Genomic DNA, 22072 nt, shown 5'->3' on the forward strand with positions numbered 1-22072 from the left:
CCACTTTGCCTGTTTAGGCGGATTTGGAGACAGAATTATGCTTCTCTGGGTATCTGCTTGCACAAGGGTTTACTAAAACGGTCACCACTGTGCAAGCTCTGTCTTTTCAGCGCAACTAACTTAAGCCCAGGAAGACGCACCAATGTGTTAACGCAGGCCTTCCTCACTCCCTCGGTGCCTGCCGGTTTTCCTAAAGCCACTCCCCACCCCCATTGCCATGTCTCTCCCTTCCTCCACGTCGCAGAGTGTGAGTCGTTGGCTGTTCCTTCTTTCGTGTCCCTCCCTCCGCCGGTCTGTTCTTTCTGGGACTGTTCCCGGTCCTCCCGCCCTGCTCCGCGCGGGCTACAGCTGATCCGTCAGTTACCGCCCCTCCCTGGCGCCCGGACTCACACCGCTCCACCCCGTCCCGCCTCCCTCCGCGCCCCGCCCCGCGCAGGCCGCCTTCCCCTACATCCGGGTATCGACTCCAGCCGCCCAGACTCTGGCACTATGGTCATGGCGGAGGGGACGGCAGTGCTGAGGCGGAACAGGCCGGGCACCAAGGCGCAGGTACGATCTATGCACCTTTTCTGCCGGGGAACTCTCGGTGGCGAGCCGCGCCGCACCTGGAAGCTGGCCGCCACTGAGAGAGGGATGGGCCCGGGGCGGTAAGCTGGCGGGCAGGGGCACCCGTGCCCGGCCTGCTCTTCCGGAGCCGCAGCCCCTGGGTCTGGCTGAAGCGGCGGCGGCTCGCGAGGCCTGCGGAGCCCTGACTTGAGGGTGGGCATGAGAGGTGTGTGGGAGCCGCTGCGGTGACTGCCGAGGCTCGGGGCTGAGAGACTGTCAGCAGCTACTGCTTGTTTTCGTCTGTCCCCTGAACTACAGCTGACCATCGTCGGAGGGGTGCGGCCCGCCAGGTGGAGACCCTGGGGGTTTCATGAGGGTCGGGGCCGCCACGGTGGGAGGGGGTGTAAACACAGCCAACCTCTTTCTGGCTTCCGGTACCTACCTGGTTTGTGACGTGCTTGCCCGGCTTTTGCCATCCAGCTTGTCTAGCCGGATCGGGGTGGCGATAATTTACTTTATCCTCCTCCTGCAGTTTGCCTTGACCGTTTCTCGCTGCAGCTGTTCTTTGCCCCAGCAAGTTTTCATCATCAGGTTGTCCTGGTTAGATGTCATTCCTTGTTATTATGTGAGGCATAGTCAAGGAATGAACTGATAATATCTTACCACCTTTTAGTAGGGGAGTATTTGGGATGAGTTGGTGTTCGTTTAGGTATTGATTCTGGGGGTTTTCAAAAGATGGGATGCCTCACATTCTAAAGAAAAATCAAACAGGTATTTAGATTTGATGTGATTAATCTACCAGCTGAAGTACGTTGCTGTTGAGTATGTGCTCTAAAATCAGAAGAGATGTGTTAAAGTGTAATTTTAAAGAAAAAGTGATATAAGTTGGGGGGGGGGAATCCAGGAAAACATGGAGCTCTGACCATATGCCAGAGATTAGATTTTAATATCCTGTACAGTATTTTGGAAAGGGAGTATCTTTAGATCCACGTGCCTTCCTAGCTAGATCCATGTTACAGATGAGGAAACAAGGCCAGAGAATCGACTGCTTTTGCTCGAGGTTACATAGTCTCTGGATTCTTAGTTCACTGGTGACTTTTTCTCTTTAACAAGTTTTTTTTTTTTTTTGGACTGAAATTTAGAGTATTGAGCTTAAACATCGTATTATAGAGTCAAATTTAACTGTCAGCTACTTCTGGCAATTTTATGGACATATTGCTGGAAATTTATATATTATTGTTTCTTTTTACCTTTTCCAAACTTTCTATATAAATACTTTTTTCTCAGATAACTTCTTATTCTTTGGAAACATTGTTTCTCTTAAGTGATCAACTCTTTTATTTTTATATTCAGAGGTTGGCTTTTGTACTCACATTCTGAGAATCACCATCCATTTTTTATTTACTCAGTTCTTAATTTTGAAAGATTATAAAATATTTTAAGTTAATATTGTAACATCTGTTTCCTATGTTATAAGTCACATAAAGATATCTCCTTTGCTTTTTTCCACATTGTCATAGATCAAGGTTGTTAAATCCTGACAGTAAAGTTCAGGATTAAAGAAAAGGAAAAAAGACTGCATAAGCAGCATTCTTTCCTATTCCTTGTCTGCCACACTAATTTCCTTCAGTGAAATAGGTCTATTCTAAATGATTTGTTTACAACTATATTTTCCCACTTTTTTTCCTACTTTTTTTTTTAATTGGTTAGATTGGGATATAAGCACATAGTTGATTTTCAATAAATGTCTATTCCCTGAAGTAGATGAGAATGTTCATTAAGCTGATTTGTGGTTCCTTTTGTGTCTAAAGTATATGACAGTTGTGATGAGACAAAACATTTGATTACCAATTAACAGTTTTGTATGTTTTGTGGATATTCCTATATGTGTTTTCTAATATTTTTGACAACTGAGTCACCCAGGCACCTGTTTTCTAATATTTTTAAAACAAAATATTTTATTTTAAAAAGAATAGTCAAAGCATATTGATAGAAACAAATTTCAGTATAAATTACATAGGAACAATTTAAAAACTAGTCTTCAATAATATTTAGATGATGTCTAGGGAAAGACATCTTAGAACAATTTCAGAAAGTTGTTTTTATTTCTTGACATATTAAAATAAGTTCATTTTCATTCATACAGGGCAGCTCGAATTTAAGACATTTAAGAAGGCATACCCATCACCTACCCTCATAACTAAGACATTACTAATATAGATGAATCCCTCTTTATCACATTCTTCTGTCTTCTACCCACTCCTCCCAACCAATGATGGTGATTATCATTCCTTTTATTCATACTTTTACTTTGTATGCATTATATCTATAGGTATGCTTTGGATTTCTTAAACTTTTATTCATGTGGTATCATACCCTGAATTCCTCAGTTTGGTCCAGTTTGCTTAAGGTGTTTGGAGACTTACCCAATTTGATTGGTACAGTATTATAGATCATTGGTTCACTACTACTGTTTCCCCCAGTTATAGCCCAGAGACGTTTATCAGGCGACTCCAGGCATTGTGCTGCCTGCTAAGGATACATAGGTAGATGTTGCTGAAAAAATCTGTTAGGTGGGGCGATATTTAATCACTTAGGGGAATGCCTGTGAACTGGACCAACTATAGGGGAATTCAGAGCTAGTGTAAGTTGATCCACAAAAGTTATCGATCACCCTTAGAAGAAGGCTGGATGACTGCTTTTTGGTGGAGCTCTTATTTTGATTTAGAAATTTAAAACACCATTTGTAATTGGAATAATAATTTATAATGTCTGTCTGCAGTAGTACTACCCCCACCCCTCACCACAAACTGTTCTCTTTCGGTAAAAAACTGATTCAGTGCTTGGAGATTCTTTTTCACCTTACCTTTTTGAGAAATATTAAACCACCATAAACAAAAAAGTGATTTATCTCCTCGGGTAATACATGAAGAGTTTATGGGAGCCCTATTTGAGGGTTTTGTGGTTGAAAAAAATGTAACTTGTAGTTCAATTAAATAAAATCTTGGTGTTCATTTAAAGACATGGAATAAAGTTCCCTTATTCACTGATAATCCTGTTGTTCACAGTATGAGAGCTTTCTTCTCTAGTGTAACTTTGCATCTTTATTAAAAATTGAAGTTAATCACAATAATGTTGCTTTTTTGTAACTTTGTGCTTTAACAATGAGTTGTTTTTTTTCATAGGATTTCTATAATTGGCCTGATGAATCCTTTGATGAAATGGACAGTACACTAGCTGTTCAGCAGGTAATAACTGTAGTTTGTTTTGCAATTCCAATAACCTAAGCATTTTGCCTCCCTTGGTGTAAATATTCCTTTATCTTTTAGCACAAGTCAGAATCCATGGAAATAACAGAATGCCTGTTTAAAACTTTTATCAATCCTCCATTTTGTTTAAGATGGTATAGTAAACTACAGTGAAGCTTAAGTACATTTAGTATCTATTAATATCTGCCAAAATAGGGTACCAAATTTGATTTTAGAGTGAATTTCATTCAAAGTTAATTGAATGCTAAATTAGAATAACATAATTAGGTAGGAAAAAGAACATACTTAGTTGGTGGCTAAACACTTGAGAACATGTATCTAAATTTACTAAAAGTTACCTTTATGCCTCCCTTTAGGTTGTTGCCACTATCAAGTAGCTCACTAAAGCAATGATTATCAAGGAGGTGGGTTTCTGTAGCATGTTTGGTTTGAAAAGCCCCTCAAGAGACTCTTACACATTCTTTATATACTGATGGAGTTTAAAAAAAAAAAATGTAGCAGTTCTTTGAAAATGAATAAAATCTATAATCTGGGGAATAATAGTTTCTATAGCTAATTATTAAAAGTTGCTTTAAGGCGTTAACAAAAGGATGACTGAAATTAGGGTGTACTAGTATATTGGACTAGACATTGGTTAACATATTTAAAGGAAAAATATGCAATAAAGAGAAGCCATTTGGCTTTATCTTGATGGCTAGATAATAAACCTAGATAGGTATTTGGATTTTATTTTGTTATTTGAAGATCCTGGAAAATGAAATAGGGATACAGTTGAATTCTTTGAGCATACAAAACATTCGTGATATTAACAAATACTAAAAACCTTTAGAATGGACTCAGTATAATATTTAGATACTTAGCACAGGAAATGGACAAGCATTCATGAATGAATGGCTATTTGTTCATTGCCTTTTAAGAATGTAGTGTTCAGCAAGTATTTATTGGGCAATGAGATAGGCCTTGTGGAGGATACAGAAATATAAGCCTAGAGCTCTATGCCTGGAAATTGGGGAAAATTAGAGGAAAAATGTATAGATATTTCTTCCTTTAAAAGTAGAGGTTGTGGGGCACCTGGGTGGCTCAGTTGGTTAAGTGTCTGCCTTCCGCTCAGGTCATGTTCCCAGGGTCCTGGGGTCGAGCCCTGCTTCAGCAGACTCCCCTTCTCAGCAGGGGAGTCTGCTTCTCCCTCTCCTTCTGTTGCTGATCCTGTGCTTGTTGTCTCACTCACTCTCTCTCAAATAAATAAAATCTTTTTTTTTTTTTTAAGTAGAGGTTGTGTGCTGCTACTTTATTGAATTTATTAGTTTGAACAATTTTTTTGTGTGGAATCTTTAGGGTTTTCTACATATTGAGAGCATATCATCTGTAAACAGGTAATCTTCCTTTCTAATCCAGATGCGTTTTATTTCTATTTCTTACCTAATTGCCTGGCTAGAACTTCCAACACTACTTTGAACAGAAGTGGCAAAAGCAGGCATCTTTATCTTGTTCTTGATCTTAGAGGAAATCTTTCAGTGTTACACATTGAGTATGAGGTGCACTGTGGGTTTTTCATATATGACCTTTATTATGTTGAGTTATGTTACTAGTTTTCTTCTATTTCTAGTTTGTTGACTGTTTTCATCCTAAAAAGGTGTTGAATTTTGTCATATGTACCAGTTGAGATGAACATGTGGGTTTTTTCCCCCTTCGTTTTGTTAATGTGGTATATTGATCAGTTTTTGCATGTTGAACCATCCTTGTATTCTAGGAATAAATCCCGCTTGATCATGATGTATAATCTTATTAATTTGCTGCTGAATTTGGCTTGCTAGGATTTTTGTATCAGTGTTTGTAGGGGGTATTGGTTTCTAGTTTTCCTTGAGTGTCTTTATTTGGCTTTGGTATCATGCAATGCTGGCATCACAGAATGAGTTGAGAATTATGCCCTTCTCTTTGATTTTTTGGAAGAGTTTGAGGAGGATTGGCGTTCTAATGTTTGGTAAAATTCACCAATGAAGCCTTTGAGTCCGGGGCTTTTCTTCAGTTGCACAGCAACAGGGAGAGGCAGTCCCTTCTCAGTGGGGAGCCTGATGTGGGGCTCCCTCCCAGCACCCTGAAATCATGACCTGAGCCAAGTCAGACGCTTAACTGACTGAGCCACCCAGGAGCCCCTTGAATTGCTTGTTTTTTTTTTTTTTAAAGATTTTATTTATTTATTTGACAGAGCATAAGCAGGGGAGTAGCAGGCAGAGAGAGGGGGGAGCAGGCTCCCTGCAAAGCGGGGGGGGAGCCCAATGTGGGACTCGATCCCAGGACCCTGGGATCATGACCTGACCCAAAGGCAGGAGTTTAACCAACTGAGCCACCCAGGTGCCCCAAGTATCTCTTTATATAATATTTTTGATAATTGCTCTAGAGATTACTAAATACTTAACTTTTCAGTCTACTTAGAATCAGTATTTTAGGGGCGCCTGGGTGGCACAGCGGTTAAGCGTCTGCCTTCGGCTCCGGGAGTGATCCTGGCGTTATGGGATTTAGCCCCACATCAGGCTCTTCCGCTGTGAGCCTGCTTCTTCCTCTCCCATTCCCCCTGCTTGTGTTCCCTCTCTCGCTGGCTGTCTCTGTCTGTCAAATAAATAAATAAAATCTTTAAAAAAAAAAATCAGTATTTTACCACTTTAATTGAAATGTAAAAACTACCTTCCTATAGATCCCATCATCCCTTTATGCGTTTGTTGTCTGTATTACATTTACTTACATTGAAAACCCCATTAGACAATGTTAATATTTTTTGCTTTCGTCTGCCAAACATATTTTAAAGAATTCAGGAGGAGAATGGCCTATTATATTTATACCCAGATATTATAATTTCTGTTGCTCCTGATATTCCAAGTTTTCTTCTGGTGTTAATTATTTATTTTTTTCCTTCTGTCTAAAGGACTTCCTCTAGCAATTCTTTTAGAGTGATATGCTGGCTAGGAATCACCCTTAGTTTTCTTTCATCTGCTAATGTCTTTATCTTCATTCCTGAAGGGTATTTTTGTTAGATATAGAATTCTGGGTTGATGGTTCTTTTTTTTTTTNGTTTTTTTTTTTTTTTTTTTTTTAAAGATTTATTTATTTGAGAGAGAGAGTGGATGAGCGTGGGGTGGGGGGAGGTACAGATGGAGAGAGAGAAGCAGACACCCCCTCACCCCCCCCACCCCCAGGCAGGGAGCCCAATGACAACGCAGGGCTCAATCCCAGGACCCTGAGATCATGACTTGAGCCAAAGGCAGACTCTCAACCGATTGAGCCACCCAGGTGCCCCAGCTGTTCTTTTCTTCAGCACTCTCGACATGTGCCATTCCCTTCTGTCTTTGGTTCCTGATGAGAAAGCTGCAGCTTTTTAAATATTTTATAGGTCCTGTGTCGTCTTTCACTGGTTTATCTTTAGTTTTTGGCACTTTGATTACGTGTCTAGGCATGGATTTCTTTGGGTTTTCCTGTTTGGTGTTCACTCTGCTTTTCTCTATTGTGGTAAATATATGTAATATAAAATTTACCACTTTGCCATTTTAAGTGTCCTTTTTTTTTTAAGTTTTTAATTTAATTTTTTTAAGTAAGCGCTACTCCCAATATGAGGCTTGAACTCACAGACCCGAGATCAAGAGTTGCATGTTCTACCGACTGTGCCAGATAGGGCCCCTTAAGTGTACAGTTCTCTGGCATTAAGTACATTCATATTATTGTGTGATCATTACCACCTCTGTCTGCAGATTTTTATTTATTTATTTATTAAAGATTTTATTTATTTGTCAGAGACAGCGAGAGAAGGAACCCGAGCAGGGGGAGTGGAAGAGGGAGAAGCAGACTCCCCACTGAGCAGGGAGCCCGATGTGGGGCTCAGTCCCAGAACCTCTGGGATCTTGACCTGAGCCGAAGGCAGATGCTTAACTGACTAAGCCACCCAGGCATCCCGTACTTTTTTATATTTTATTTTTTTGGTGGTCAGCAAAGCAAAGTTCATTGAGGGATAGTAAAAAGCTCCTGAAGAGGGAGGGAACCCGAGAGCGTTGCCCTTTCATCTTTTTTTAAAGAACTATCAGCTTTAACAGCTGAAACTCTGTGCCCATTAAACAGTAACAGCTTACCACTACTCCCTTCCCCCAGCACACTCATCTTCTTGAATTGAGATTTTCATGTGTTCTTTGTATACCAAGTAATTTTAGATTGTATTCTGGAAATTTTGAATATTATGTTTAGCTCTGGTTTTATTGAATCCCATGGAGAATGTTGATGTTTTTGTTTTAGCAGGCATTTGCCCTGATTAGATACAGGCTGCAGGTTCTAACCAGATTGAGGTTCCAGTGTTGGTTCAGTTTTCAAAGCCTTTGTGCTACTCCTTGAATCTGTTCTGTGTGTACCAACCCATGGTCAGCCGGCGTGGAGGTGTATCCCTTAGCTCAATTCTCCATCTCTCATATGCTAATTGTGATCAGATCAATGCATGTGGGCATGCACAGATTTGGATTGAGCCCAGGAGTTCATAAACACCTTTATGGGGTCACTTTTCTGAGCTTCACTCTCTAATCTCTCTCTGATACATTCTGGTTTCCTGGGGCCCACCTCTTTGGTCCTCCAGCCAGAAATCACTTACTAGAATTGTGCTGTAGTTGTGGAAGGTAAAGAGAGAAAAAGAAATAAGGTTTGATTACTGTACAGTTGTCTCAGGTGTAGACTATGAAAGTGGAGAGAAAGCAGAGAACAAAAACCCAGGAGCTTTTTTCCACTCTTTGAGTTTTAGGAGTGCCCTTTTCCACTCCTTGAGACGGAACTATGTAGTTTCTCCTAGATCTGTCAGCACCCACAGTGCTCATTTTTGGGTTTTATCCTGAATTGAGTTGAGGCCAGTGGTTACCAGAGGGGAGAAAAAAACCACAGCAAACATACTGCCAGTTCAGTGATACTTTGAATTCTGATGTTCTTTCCAGCTCCTCTTTCTGATATTTGCTTCGTCGAGACCTCAAGTTGCCGCACTTTGAGTTCTGTCCAAATTTTATGGTTTTGTTCAGTGGGAGAGAAAAGTTGATGTGTGTTTACTCCATCTTACCCAGGAGTGGAGACAATAAAATGCTTTTGCATGGTATTTTACTGTGTATTTTACTCTTCCTAAGTGATTTCTAAAAACTGCTTTAAGAAGTCTTACATAAAATATAGTACTAGATCATTGTAATTATTAATAATTATAGCCCACAGGAAATCACTAGAAATATATATTTCTGCCTTTTTCATAACAGAAGGAAGAAGAATTTGATGCTGTTTTTGACTTAGTCTAAAATCTGTTGTAGTAATTTCTGTACTGGGGAGACTTGCAAGGCTTAGAATGTGAGTATATACTGAAACCATCTGAAATGCTAGTGAGCTTGGTCAAGGTGACAGTATCAGGTAGAAGTGGTAATACCTTTGGAAGCTAACAAAAAGTTTCTTTTCAAGAAATGGTAGTAAGTTAGGATTTTAAAGTCCTTAGAAGCATAAAGAACACTATTCTTATGAGCTTGTTTTCTGGATTTTTTTTGTAGATTTTCTTAAAGATTACAAAGCCAGTTTCTTAAATAATAGTTGTACAGTTTACTCAGTTTCAAAAACTCTTGCATTAAAATTCAGAAGCAGAAGTTTTAAGTAGTAATGGTAAATGCTCTTCCATTTAACTGAATTACTAAACAACATAATAAAGGTAATGTTGAAAAGGTACTTAATATTCCAGCTTTTCTTGATAGAGCTGATTCTTTTTTTCTCATTTTATGTTTGTCCAACTTGTGATGCACATGAAAAAATTAATCGTAGTTTAGATTTACGTCACATTATGATGTGTGACAGGATAGAGAAACATGTTGCAGTTTGTAAATCTTTAGCTTTCACATGTTTTTGAGGGTGATAAAAATAATTTTCCAGTCTAAATGAAATTGCTGATATTACTAACTCAGAAACAATGTAAAGAGTTCCCTGATGTAAAAGTTATATTCAGTGAGCATTAAGACATTTCTTAGCTCATTTTAAGTGATAGCTGTCTCTGTTTGCATAAAAGTATGGAGGACTCAGTTCAGAAAACACAGTGACATTTTTGCTTTCTTTCAAAGTTACAGATTTCTTTTGTTCTCTTAAATATTTTACATAAATCATCATAAATAAAAGGATTCTAGATTCCCTAAAGATTGACAGTTTGTAATTCTACATATAAAAATTTTAATGATTATAAGTAAATTCAGTTACTAAATATGTGGTTAAAAAGTTAATATTGATTATGAGCAAACCATATTGCAGAGAATATTTTTGTGTGCTAACTACCAAACTGTTTTGGGGACCACTAAAGAATATTAAAGAATCCGGGTCTACACTCCATTTTTGGTAAATTTTTTCATCCCTAATCCTCCACGGCTTTAACATTTCAGGTAATTACATACCTTTATCCTTGACTTCAAGTAATATAATTTAGGAAAAGACAATAAAAATTTGTTAAAAATCGCCTATCTACCAGATGCTAATACTAAAATTTAAAACAAAGCTAAGTCTCCTTTTTGTTTGAGGGAGACCCTCGAAAATAACTAAGTGCTATACATTAAATATAAATAAATGCTTGTAAGAGTTCTATACGAGGTGTAATAGGAGCAGGAAAGATAAGAGTGCATAGACAGATTGCTAATGTAGATTATATAGTGACAAATGGAGGAAATCAGAGGGAGTTCTGTGAGTACTAGAATAATCAGGAAAGATTTGAATGTGCTGGGGGAGAGAGAGTTTGGAAAGAATTGTATGGAGTTTGAAGTGGCCAGTGGAAAAGGTAAAGAATTTGCTGCGTTCTGGTTGAGGAGAGAAGCAATTTCATGCAGAACTTTGGAACTTAGGATGGGGTCAAAAAATCAGGGAGAGTAGTTTAAACAGGCATTAGGGAGTCATTAAAATCGTTTGAGCAGGTTTTTGACATGAGAGTCATATTCAAGAAACATTGCCTGAAAATAAGCATAATAGATAGGCATAGTTATTAAGTTTCTGTAATGAGGCATTTTAATCTAATTTAGCCTATTCAGATTTCAGAGTATTTAAATCATAGATTGAATGAAACATTGAAAAGATCTGAAATTTAAAGTTTTATTTTACTTTATTTAAAGTGAATGGCCGTGCCTTTTTTTTCCCTTTTGATTTAGTTTTTCTGCTGGTCATTTTTGTAAACAACTTTATTGAATACCACATACCATAGAAATCGCCCATTTAAAATATGCATACGTGGTTTTTTAGTATATTCACAGGACTGTACACCATCACCACAATCTGATTTTAGAACATTTTCATTCCCCACCTGAAAGAAATCTCATTCACATTAGCAGTTATCTTCGTTCTCCTGTCTCCTCTTCTTTCCCCAGTCCTAAACAACTACTATTTTTTGTCTCCATAGATTTGCCTTTTCTAGATACTTGCTTTCATGGAATCCTATATTATGTACCACAGTTATATTTATATTGTCTACATTTTGTGTTCTTATGAAAATTATAGTTTACAGTTTTGATCCCACATCCAGTCCTGGTAAGTACTGTATCTGCACTTATATGGTAGATCTTATCCCAAAGAAGTTGAATTGGAGAAAGCATAGGTAAGGGTTACCTCCTTTCTTCTGAATTAGTGATTATGATTCTGTACTTGGTTTCCTATTTTGTGTATAACCCAAAAAAGTTGGAACAAAAGAGCAGTCATGTATTCAAAAATTAAATATATTTAACATAAGATTTATCATGAAGTATATTTTAATTAACTGTGAGAACTTTTTTGTTTATAGTATATTCAACAAAACATAAGAGCAGATTGTTCCAATATTGACAAAATTCTTGAACCACCTGAAGGCCAAGATGAAGGTGTATGGAAATATGAGCATTTAAGGTAAATCTTCATGATAGAACAGTAATAGTAATTCCACTTGTAAAAATAACTTTTAATGTTGATGATTATGAATTGTATCATTATGTAATCGCAGACTAAGAAGCCAGATTTTAAAGCTTTTGTGTTTTCAGTGTTACAAAGTTTTCAACTTTGTTATTTACTGATTGTTTTCTTCATTTATGGATATGGGCATTATTATCTATTTACACAGCTTTTTTTTTTTTAAATGATTTTTTATTATGTTAGTCACCGTACTATTTACACAGCTTTTTGTTCTTTAATTCTTTCTCTCTGTCTCTCTCTCCCCCCCCCTTTTTTTCTTGTAATCTCTACACCCAGTGTAGGTCTTGAACCCACAACCCCAAGATCAAGAGTTGCACGGTGTATGTACTGAGCCAGCTAGGCATCCCTGTACAGTTTTTCTTAACCACAAATTATCCCTTAACCATAAATGCATTATCTCTGTTTTTCCACTCATGATAAACTTTATTTCTCTATGGAGAATCATAAGAAGGTCCTAGTCTAGGCTTGGTATCTGGTGAGTTGCCTATTAACTGCTGTGAACTTCTAGTCTTCCATGTGGTAAATAAAGATTAATTGTAATTCTGGGGGCACCTGGGTGGTTCAGTAGGTTAAGTGTCTGACTCTTGATGTCAGCTCACATCATGATCTCACGGTCATGAGATCAATCTTCCTATCAGGCTCTGCGCTTAGCAGGTAGTCTGCTGGAGATTCTCTTTCTCCCTCTGTCCCTCCCCCGACTTGCAAGTGTGTGTGTACGCATGTGTTTACTCACGCTGTCTCTCAAATAAATCTCTAAAGATTAATTGTAAATCTGAAGTAAGGAGTTTGAGCACTTTTCCTGATGCCCTTTGAATGAGAGAATTGATGACTAGTGAATGACAGTTAACTAGAGTTAAACTTAGAGTTACTAAGTTGTTTCTGGAAGTTACAAACTTCCACTGTAAATGGGAACTGAGATGAGTTGATAGGTTAAATATAAAGAATGTAGCATGAGATATATGTTCATCAGAGTTTACTTTTTGAGTTGACTTTTAAGTAATAATTGGAGTAGAAATAGGACTTTCCCTAAATAAAATAGATAATATTTCCTGCTAGACATTGCTAAGACATAATGTTTTGTCATAACAGTTCAGCAATTTCAGGTTGCTAAGACTTCTTTGTATTCTGCCAGTTTCTTAGACAAATCACTTGACTACTTGATCTAGTTGTTTTTTGTTTTTTTTTTTAAGAGTTTATTTTTAAGGTAATCTCTACACCCAGCATGGGGCTCAAACCCACAACCCCCAAATTAACAGTTGCATGCTACAGTGACTGAGCCAGCCAGTCACCCCTGATCTAGTTCTTTAAAACCACGTCTTAATGCATGATAAAGTATGAATATGTAGATAGTTTCCCATTCTTATAAATCAAGATAGCACTTCAGTACATATTCTCTGCCTTACTTTAATCAGCTTTGAAAAAATAACTATCTACTTACCTGTTGGGATTAATGATGAAAATAAATGAGGATGTTTTTTCCACTACAAGTATAATTCCAAAGAAGTGAGGGCTGATTTTATTTTTTTTTTTAAAGATTTTATTTATTTATTTGACAGAGATAGAGACAGCCAGTGAGAGAGGGGAACACAAGCAGGGGGAGTGGGAGAGGAAGAAGCAGGCTCATAGCAGAGGAGCCTGATGTGGGGCTCTATCCCATAACGCCGGGATCACGCCCTGAGCCGAAGGCAGACGCTTAACCGCTGTGCCACCCAGGCGCCCCGAGGGCTGATTTTAGAGTTCACAGATTTATATTGATTGATTGTAGGGCTCCATACCCAACATGGGGCTTGAAATCCTGAGATTGAGAGTCACATGCTTTACTGACTGAGCCAGATAGGTACCCCAAGGGCTGATTTTAGTATACAGGATCTTAATTTCAGATCTAAGAACAACTTTTCTCCCTATTTAACTTAGACTATAAAATATGCAATATACAAAATTTATAAAATCTTTCTCCTGTTCCGGTGCTGTTATTTTTACTTTTTTCCCCTTGAATATGATCCAATTTATTTTGGTTTTGTATTTATGTATTATAGATCACATATATATTCTTTTGTGTCTTTATCATAGTGAATACATCTTTGTAGTTCACCAAGAAGAGTTTTGAAAGTAGCTTTTTGGTTTTTTTCATGTGCTTGATGTAATTGATTTGAGCCTTAATACTTAATCTTATTAGTTAATGTAGTTGATAATATTATGATGTTAATGGGACTTCATTCAAATCTCTCACTAGCCTATATGGAATCTTTGTAGTTAGGAAAAGATGCCTCTTCTTCTGAGTGGATACAATCCTATGGCAGGATGCATAGTTTAGAGATCACAGTGTAGGCTGGATTTCAGCTCTGGCTTGTCTTTTCAGCTGCTCAACCAAATCTGTTAGCCCTATACTGAATTAACTTGAAGCTGTTATATTTGCACTGTGTGCACAGATTATACTCATAACACTGCGAAATCAGTAGCTTAATTTTGCTGTTGGCCATAGGTGAGCTAAACTAGATGAGAAACTATTTTTCACCACCTGTCTTTATTACCACTTAGTGGAAAACAACTCAAAAACCTGTAACATGCAGGCTACAGATATGGGGCAGTAGAGGGTGGTGCGGTGAATCAGAAATAGTGTTATTTTTGTGACCTAAGAACAGCATTATTGTTAGGGATCTGAAAGGAAATACATTCACAGACAAGTGAAAATTTGACTCCTTATTTGCTTTCTTCTATTATCACATACTTTAAATAGTTTTTCTTTCATATGTGGGCAGGTTTTTTTGTGGGTTTTTTTTGTGTGTGTGTTTGTTTTGTTTTTGCCCTTTGGGACTCTTTTCTTCTACCTTTGTAGGTTTTAGCTTTGCATTTTTAGGGACTCAGACCGTTCTCATTTGTTGGGGAAACATAATAGTGATTAATTGGTAAGATTTTTAGAGGGAATGCATTCAGTATTTTGACAGCAATAAAGTAAGTTAGCTTTTTGACATAGACGATTGTCTTTTCATATAAAATAACATTAGTTTAAAAATGATAATCTTGATGTTATGAAATTTCCTCCATTCTTCATTTACTCAGAAGTATTTTTTGAGCACCTACTATGTTCCCAGCATTGTTCTAGGCTTTATAATTCTCAGGTTGGCAGCTTTAGAAGAAGTATATCATGAAAAATGCTTACAATCTACTAAGTGACCAAAAAGCAAGTTACAAAATTGTGTATGATATGATCCCAGTATATTTTAATCTTTGCATAGAAAATCAAATTTACTTGTAAATAATAACTTTTGGGAAGAGGTGGCGGAATTATGGAGGATTTTCTTATTGTACATTATATATTTGTTCATATTTGACTTTTTATAAGGAGCATGTTGTTTGTAATCAGAGCAAAACTTTGTAAAATAGGCATATAAAACATCTAGTCTTTTTTTTTTTTTTAAGACTTCATTTATTTTATTTGAGAGAGAGCATGAGCAGTGGGGAGAGGGAGAAGCAGGCTCTCTGCTGAGCAGGGAGCTTGAGGTGGGACTCATCCCAGGACCCCCGGATCATGACCTGAGCCGAAGGCCGACCCTTGACTGACTAAGCCACACAGGCGTCACATTCGTTTTTCTATATATATGTTTGTGTATGTGTATACACATAATTTTTTACGTAACTGGAATCTTATTGAGAATATAGACATACATCCTTTGTTTATGTACATACCAACAATTTACTACTGTGCAATTACTGATTATTTGGAGTGTTTCAAAAAAATTTTATGTGTATTTTCTGTGAACATCTTTGTATATATATCTGCGTGGAATTTTGGTTATTTTATTAGAATAGATTCTTAGGAGAATGACTTAGAAAAAAATACTTCCTAAGGGTCTTAGTATATATTTTCAGATTACTTCTCAGAAAAATTGTACGAATTTCTAGTGTATAAGTCTGATCAGCTCACTGTACTGTGATATTGAACATTATTAGGGTTGTTAGTTTTGGGTTTTACTTACTAAGCTGTCTTTTTAAGAAACGTGCTATGTAAATTCAGATGGTGTTGATAATGGCGATGAGAGAGGAAGAATGGTACTGATGGGATTCTGTTTTTACAATTAGTATTCTAAAAATAATGTGGAGGATGGATAAGACTTTTCACTTATGTATTTGCATTTTTAGGCAATTCTGTCTTGAACTAAATGGACTTGCTGTCAAACTTCAGGTAATATTTTCTTTAAGTTAAAGCTATAATTGGAAGTTTTTATTTTTTTCTGTTATTGTAACTTAAGGTGTTTACAAAGACTTACCCAACATTTCTGATTATCCTAGAGTTTTACATGGAAATGTAGTAAGCCAAATGATAAACTTTATTATTTTACATATTAAGAAATGTAACTCTTTTCTAACAGAGTGAATGCCATCCAGATACATGTACTCAGATGACAGCAACTGAACAATGGATTTTTCTTTGTGCAGCTCATAAAACTCCAAAAGAGGTGAGAAATTATGAAATAGAATGACTAATAAAATCATTATAACCTAAATCTCTCTGAGAGAGTGGTAGATAAATTTTTAGTGTTTAGTTCACTGTTTGTCATTTGGTTTAGAGTTCTTTGTTGCAAATTTATTGCCACTATGCTATTTTAGGATTTCTTCTAAAAATGATTAGTGTCATTTTTTGTAACTGGGCAATATCATGGGTTAGAACTCACTTTGTGATTCACTGGCTATCACGGAATAGCATCTGTCATATCACACTGATATCTAATGTATAATGGATGAGATATACATCTTTAGTTTTTTGGTTCAGTCATAATTTTTTTTTAGTCATTGACGATTTCTTTTGATAGGAGTAACTGTTGGTGATTACTAGTTGATGCTCAATCTGTTAATGAAATGTTGCTTTTGGGCTCCTTAACTTTACAGTCAATATTTTTTACTCTACATTTTATTAATATTTCCTCCTATTTATTTGAAACCCACCATAATGATTTTCCTCTCCATAATTGGTCCTACATCGAAAAAGTTATACATGTTTTCTCCTCATTTAGTTTTTGTCGAGGTGAGGGTATAGGAAGTAACAATTGTTGATAGAACATTTTCAGTTACAAATAATTTCTTCATTTTATCTAATAGCCAGTACATAATTCAGTTTTCCTTAGTTAATTCAAAAATTACAGCTGATTGTTTATTCATTGCCTTTCCCATGATTTGCATTCCCTTTTAATCTGTACTTTTTACTTGACACTTAAACATATTGAAGATGTTTGGATTAGGCCAGTTCTATAGAATTATAGACCTTCAGATGGTCATTTTATTGCTAGACTTCTAAGGCTTGACAACTGGGGAGTTTCTAGTTGCAAAATGAACATCTGGTATTCCTTTATTTGGGAATGTAAATTCTCCAAAATAAGGAGTATATAGCACTTACTTGGTTGACTGATTTCATTCAGGGTGTTACTTTTTTTTTATGTTAGTTAATCGAAGCAATATTAAGATTGTGTATCATTTTACATCTGGGAAAATCCACATAGTAGTTTATTGATAATTTCCTGAAATTGGCTACTTAGTAAGTATAGTGAATTATGTGATAATTGCAATTAGGAAGTTGAATCAAGAAGGCTAATTTAATTTTGGCAAATAGTAAAGATGCATTATTTTCACTTCAGAGTGGAAAAGATGCCCAGTTTGTGATGTATTATGAGATTTATATGTACTCTTTTTGTCACATCTGCTTTTTTCTTGATTAACGTTAAATGTAAGATAGGATGATCATCAGCATTAGGTCCTGTGAACGAGTCTTAAAATTGCAGCATCGATTGCTGAAGACAAGCTCCATTGAATTGTCCATGTGTCAAGGGAGGATGATGGTAGGATTTTCAAGTGGTAGGTGTATGGAAGGGGATTTTTGTAAAAATGCAAACAAAAGAAAATCTTGAAAGGATGCTTTCTGAGCTCTTGGAATAATTGTGCAGGCAAGAAATAGTAGCAACTAACAGATTAGTAGCTAAGAAAGTTGCTCTTCTGGATTAAAAGAATGGGGAGGATTCTGATGTGGAAGAGGCAGGATACTCCGCACCAGTGATTATTTACTCGATGTCCTTGAGAATTTAAAGACACTCATTGCAGCAAATTGGGTAAATTGTACACAGTGATAAGTGACACTAATTGTAAGTGACAAAGGTTATAACATGTTATTATTTGATAGCCCTTTTCAGTCACATGCAGACTGCAGTAACATTATACATATATACTTGGCAAAATAGAATTTATAAAAGCTTGTGAACACATTACTTATTATTTGGTGACCTTCTGTATTTTGCCAACTTTTTGCTGTTAAAAATGATACAAAGTAGGATGAGTTAACTGAGAATTAATTGGTGGGGGGGAGAGAAGGAAGGAAGCAGCTAAAACAAGGTAAAACTACCCCCCCCCGACTCCAAAAAATTTTTTTTCCCAGAAACCAGTTAATCTAAAGTTACGCTGGTACAGCAATAACCGTGAACTGCATGTGGCTACGGAGCATTTAATGTTGGTAGTCCAATCTGAGATGTACTCTAAGTGCAAAATAAAATACCAATTTCAAAGAGTTAGTACAAAAGGCAATGTCAAATATCTCATTAAGAGATAACTGGATGGGGTGCCTGGGTGGGTCAGTAAGTTGAGCATCTGCCTTCAGCTCAGGTCATGATCCCAAGGTTCTGGGATCGAGCCCTGTGTTGGGCTCCTTTCTCAGTGGGGAACCTGCTTCTCCCTCCCCCTCTGCCTGCTGCTCCCCTTGCTTGTGCTTGCTCACTCTCACTCTTTCTGTCAAATAAGTAAATAAATAAATCTTAAACAAAAAGAGATAACTGGATATCTGCACACAAAAGAATGAAGTTAGACCCCTGCCTCACACCTTATACAAAACTTAGCTTAAAAATGGATCAAAACCCCAAATATAACAACTAGAATTATAAAACTCTTAGAAAAAAATAAATGTGTAACTCATGACCTTGGACTAGGCACTGATTTCTTAGATACGACACCAAAAGCACAAATAAAAGAAAATATAGAGCAGATTTAATCAAAATTAAAATTTTTTTTGCCTCAAAGGACACTGTGAAGAAAGTGAAAAGCCAGTCTACAGAATGAGAAAAATATTTTTTATAAATCGTAACTCTGATAAGGGTCTGGTATTCAGATACATAAAGAACTGTTCCAATTCAGCAGTTAAAAGACTACCCAATTAAAAAATGAGCAAAAGATTTGAATAGACATTTTTCTAAAGAAGATAACAAATGGCCAGTAAGCATATGAAAAGATGCTCAGCATCATTAATCATCAAAACCACAATGAGAACAGTTAAACAGAATGTATAGAATGGAATATTAGTCATAAAAGAGAGTGAAGTTTTGATACATGCTACAGTGTTGATGAACCTTGAGGACATTTTGCTGAATGAAATAAGTCAGACACAAAAGGACAGATATTGTACGATTCCACTTATATGAAATATCTAGAAAGGATGGTGGGGATGGGATGTTGTTACTTAATGGTTTATAGAGTTTCTGCTTGAGATGATGACAAACCTTCGTTAGAAACACATAGTAGTGATGGTTGTGCAATAATGAATGTAATTATTGCCACTGAGTTGTACATTTAAAAAAAGTTTGAAATGGCAAAATTCATCTGAAATGTATTTTACTATGTTTTTTTAAATGGAAAAAGAAAAGACATACTCCACAATGGCATACACTTCATCTACTAGAATGATTAAAATATAAAAGGTAATAACCAGTGTTGGCCAGGATGTCGAGGGAGTAGAACTGCTGGTAGGACTGTAAAATACTGTAGCCACTTTGGAAAACAGTTTGGAAGTTCCTTAAAAAGGTAAGCATAGTTACTGTATGACTTAGCAATTCCACTCTTAGGTATATACCCAAAAGAATTGAGAACATATGTCCATACAAAACTTCTACACTAATATTGTCACACTGTTCATGATAGCCAAACATGGAAACAACCAAATTTTCAGTAACTGATGATGAGTAAACAAAATGTGGTATATGCCCACGGTGGAATATTATTCAGCCATAAAGAGGAATGACGTCTATTAGGGATTACAGCATTTTGTATATATAAGAAACATTAAAGTCTAAAAAGATTTTGAATAAAAGAAAAATAAAGTACTCATGGTGCACTGTGGATGAGCCTTGAAAACATGCTAAGTGACACAAAAGGCCACTTATTATTCCTTTTTTGTTTTTTTGAGAGAGAGTGCATGTGTGTGGGGGGAGGGGCAGAGGGAGAGGGAGCATCTTCCCAAAGTAGGGCTCAGTCTCATGACTCTGAAATCATGACCTGAGCTGAAATCAGGATTCCGAGGCTTAACTGACTGAGCCACCCAGGCATTCCCGTATTATTCCATTTTTAGGAAATACCCAGAATAGGCACATCCATGGAAGACAGAAAGTAGATTAATTGTTGCTTCAAGTTAGGGGGAGGAGAGAATGAGAAGTGACTGTTAATTGATACTGGGTTTCTTTTGGGGGTAATGAAAATGTTTAGGAATGTAGTTGGTGATGGTTGCATAAATTTGTGAATATACTGAAAACTTCAGAGTTGTACATTTTAAAAGAGTTGTTTTTGGTATGTGAATTACATCTTAATTTTTAAATACCCCTAAGAAGCTCATTTATAATTTTTATATCAATTATATGTTGACATAATTTTGGCTATATAGAGTTAAATAAGTCATTAAAATTAATTTCACCCATTTTTTTACTTTTTAAAATATAACTGTATTTGTTGTAACACTGGATTTTAGAGAACTTTTTCTTCAAACATGCTCAGGTTTTTGGAATAAGACAAGTATATAATAAACAGACCTCATATAAGAAGTATGATGCATTTTTTCTGTCCTTTCTTTTATAGTGTCCTGCAATAGACTATACTAGACATACACTTGATGGTGCTGCATGTCTTCTGAATAGCAATAAATATTTTCCCAGCAGGTAAATAAAACTTTTAAACATGGTGTTCAACTTTTTGGGTTTAATTTAAAAGGTTGGTATTTTTATTAAAACAAACTAGGTTGTTGTTAATGCATTGTATTCTTTAAACCTTTTTTTTTAAATTTTTTTTATTTTTTTTAAGCTGTTGTATATTTAGCTAGTTCAGAATTACTCAAATTTTGAAATTAGGGTTGTGGTTAAACTAAAAGCAGCAGGACTTGGCTCCCAAAGCTCAGGTCAGTTTAGTCAAGGGTAGTCCCTGCTGCTGTGTGTCATGCTTTAGAGTTGGGATATTTACACATTTACTTACTTGAATCTCTGTGCTAGGGCTGGCCTCCTCTTACACAGCATTCCTAAAGAGCAGAATTTCCTAAGTTGGACTGCTCGTTTTTGAAGAATTCCTTACCCTTGCCTACAGGTTTTTAAGATCTGGGAAGAAGCTTCTGTATATTGTAATATATTATTGGAGAAGTTTGTTGACGGGCCTTTTATTCTGTTAAGATACCTATTATCAGATGGATAGACTTGGAGATTCTTTCCCCCAGATAAAGAGCTCAAATAAAATATGTTTAAAAAAGTACTATTTTTTGCTTCAATATTCTGTATACATTTTTAAAATTTTTTTATTTTTTTAAGTAATCTCTACACTAGACATGGGGGCAGGAGCTCACAACCCCTGCTCCACTGACTGAGCCAGGCGCCCCTACATTTTTTTTTTTACATATAGGTATTTTTTATTAAAAAATCAAGTTGTATGGAATAAAACAATTCCTTTTAGCTGTTTTAATCATCTGTAGTGAACAAAGTGTTAATGTTGTCAGTGTTATGTTTTAGTAAATTTTGATTTGTCAGGGATTTAATTACATTGAACTTTAACAAAGTTTCAAAACTTGTAATACTGAATTTCTTAGGCTATGTGGTTAGGTAGAAAGAGCACTGGCCCAGGAGTAAAGAACAGAGGTCCGAGTCCTACTCTTGCCACCTACTAGCACTCTGACCTTGCACTGGTCACTTTTTTCCCTAGGTGTAAGTTTCCACACTTGTGAATTGAGAAGATTAGACTGTATTTTTCGTAAGATCTGTCCAGCTCAATGAATCTGATTTTTTTCCTATTTCTAGGGTTAGCATAAAGGAATCATCTGTAGCAAAACTAGGATCAGTATGCCGTAGGATTTACAGAATATTTTCACATGCTTATTTTCATCATCGGCAGATATTTGATGAATATGAAGTAAGTATATTTCACTAATTACCTGATGCATTCTTATCCGAATGACAATAATATATGTTGATGTTATGTCTAGTTTTTTTGGTTTTGAATAGTAAGTTAAAATAACTTTTTTT

At 36.4% G+C, this 22072-nt stretch overlaps 1 protein-coding gene across 1 annotated transcript in view; it reads left to right on the forward strand.

Moving 5' to 3' along the window:
* The window catches only part of LOC100476647 (MOB-like protein phocein), a 34157-nt gene that overhangs the window by 10007 nt on the left and 2078 nt on the right, over window positions 1-22072 (forward strand). Inside the window, exons 1-7 of the mRNA XM_002920022.4 lie at window positions 397-549; window positions 3732-3794; window positions 11608-11708; window positions 15912-15954; window positions 16142-16228; window positions 20649-20728; window positions 21848-21959. Of these exons, the coding sequence (XP_002920068.1) occupies window positions 490-549; window positions 3732-3794; window positions 11608-11708; window positions 15912-15954; window positions 16142-16228; window positions 20649-20728; window positions 21848-21959 (546 nt within the window). The 5' untranslated portion in view covers window positions 397-489. Of the gene's footprint in view, window positions 550-3731; window positions 3795-11607; window positions 11709-15911; window positions 15955-16141; window positions 16229-20648; window positions 20729-21847; window positions 21960-22072 lie in introns of the transcript that reaches the window.

Source organism: Ailuropoda melanoleuca, chromosome 2 (genome assembly GCF_002007445.2).
Source record: "Ailuropoda melanoleuca isolate Jingjing chromosome 2, ASM200744v2, whole genome shotgun sequence".
NCBI classification, from domain to species: domain Eukaryota; kingdom Metazoa; phylum Chordata; class Mammalia; order Carnivora; family Ursidae; genus Ailuropoda; species Ailuropoda melanoleuca.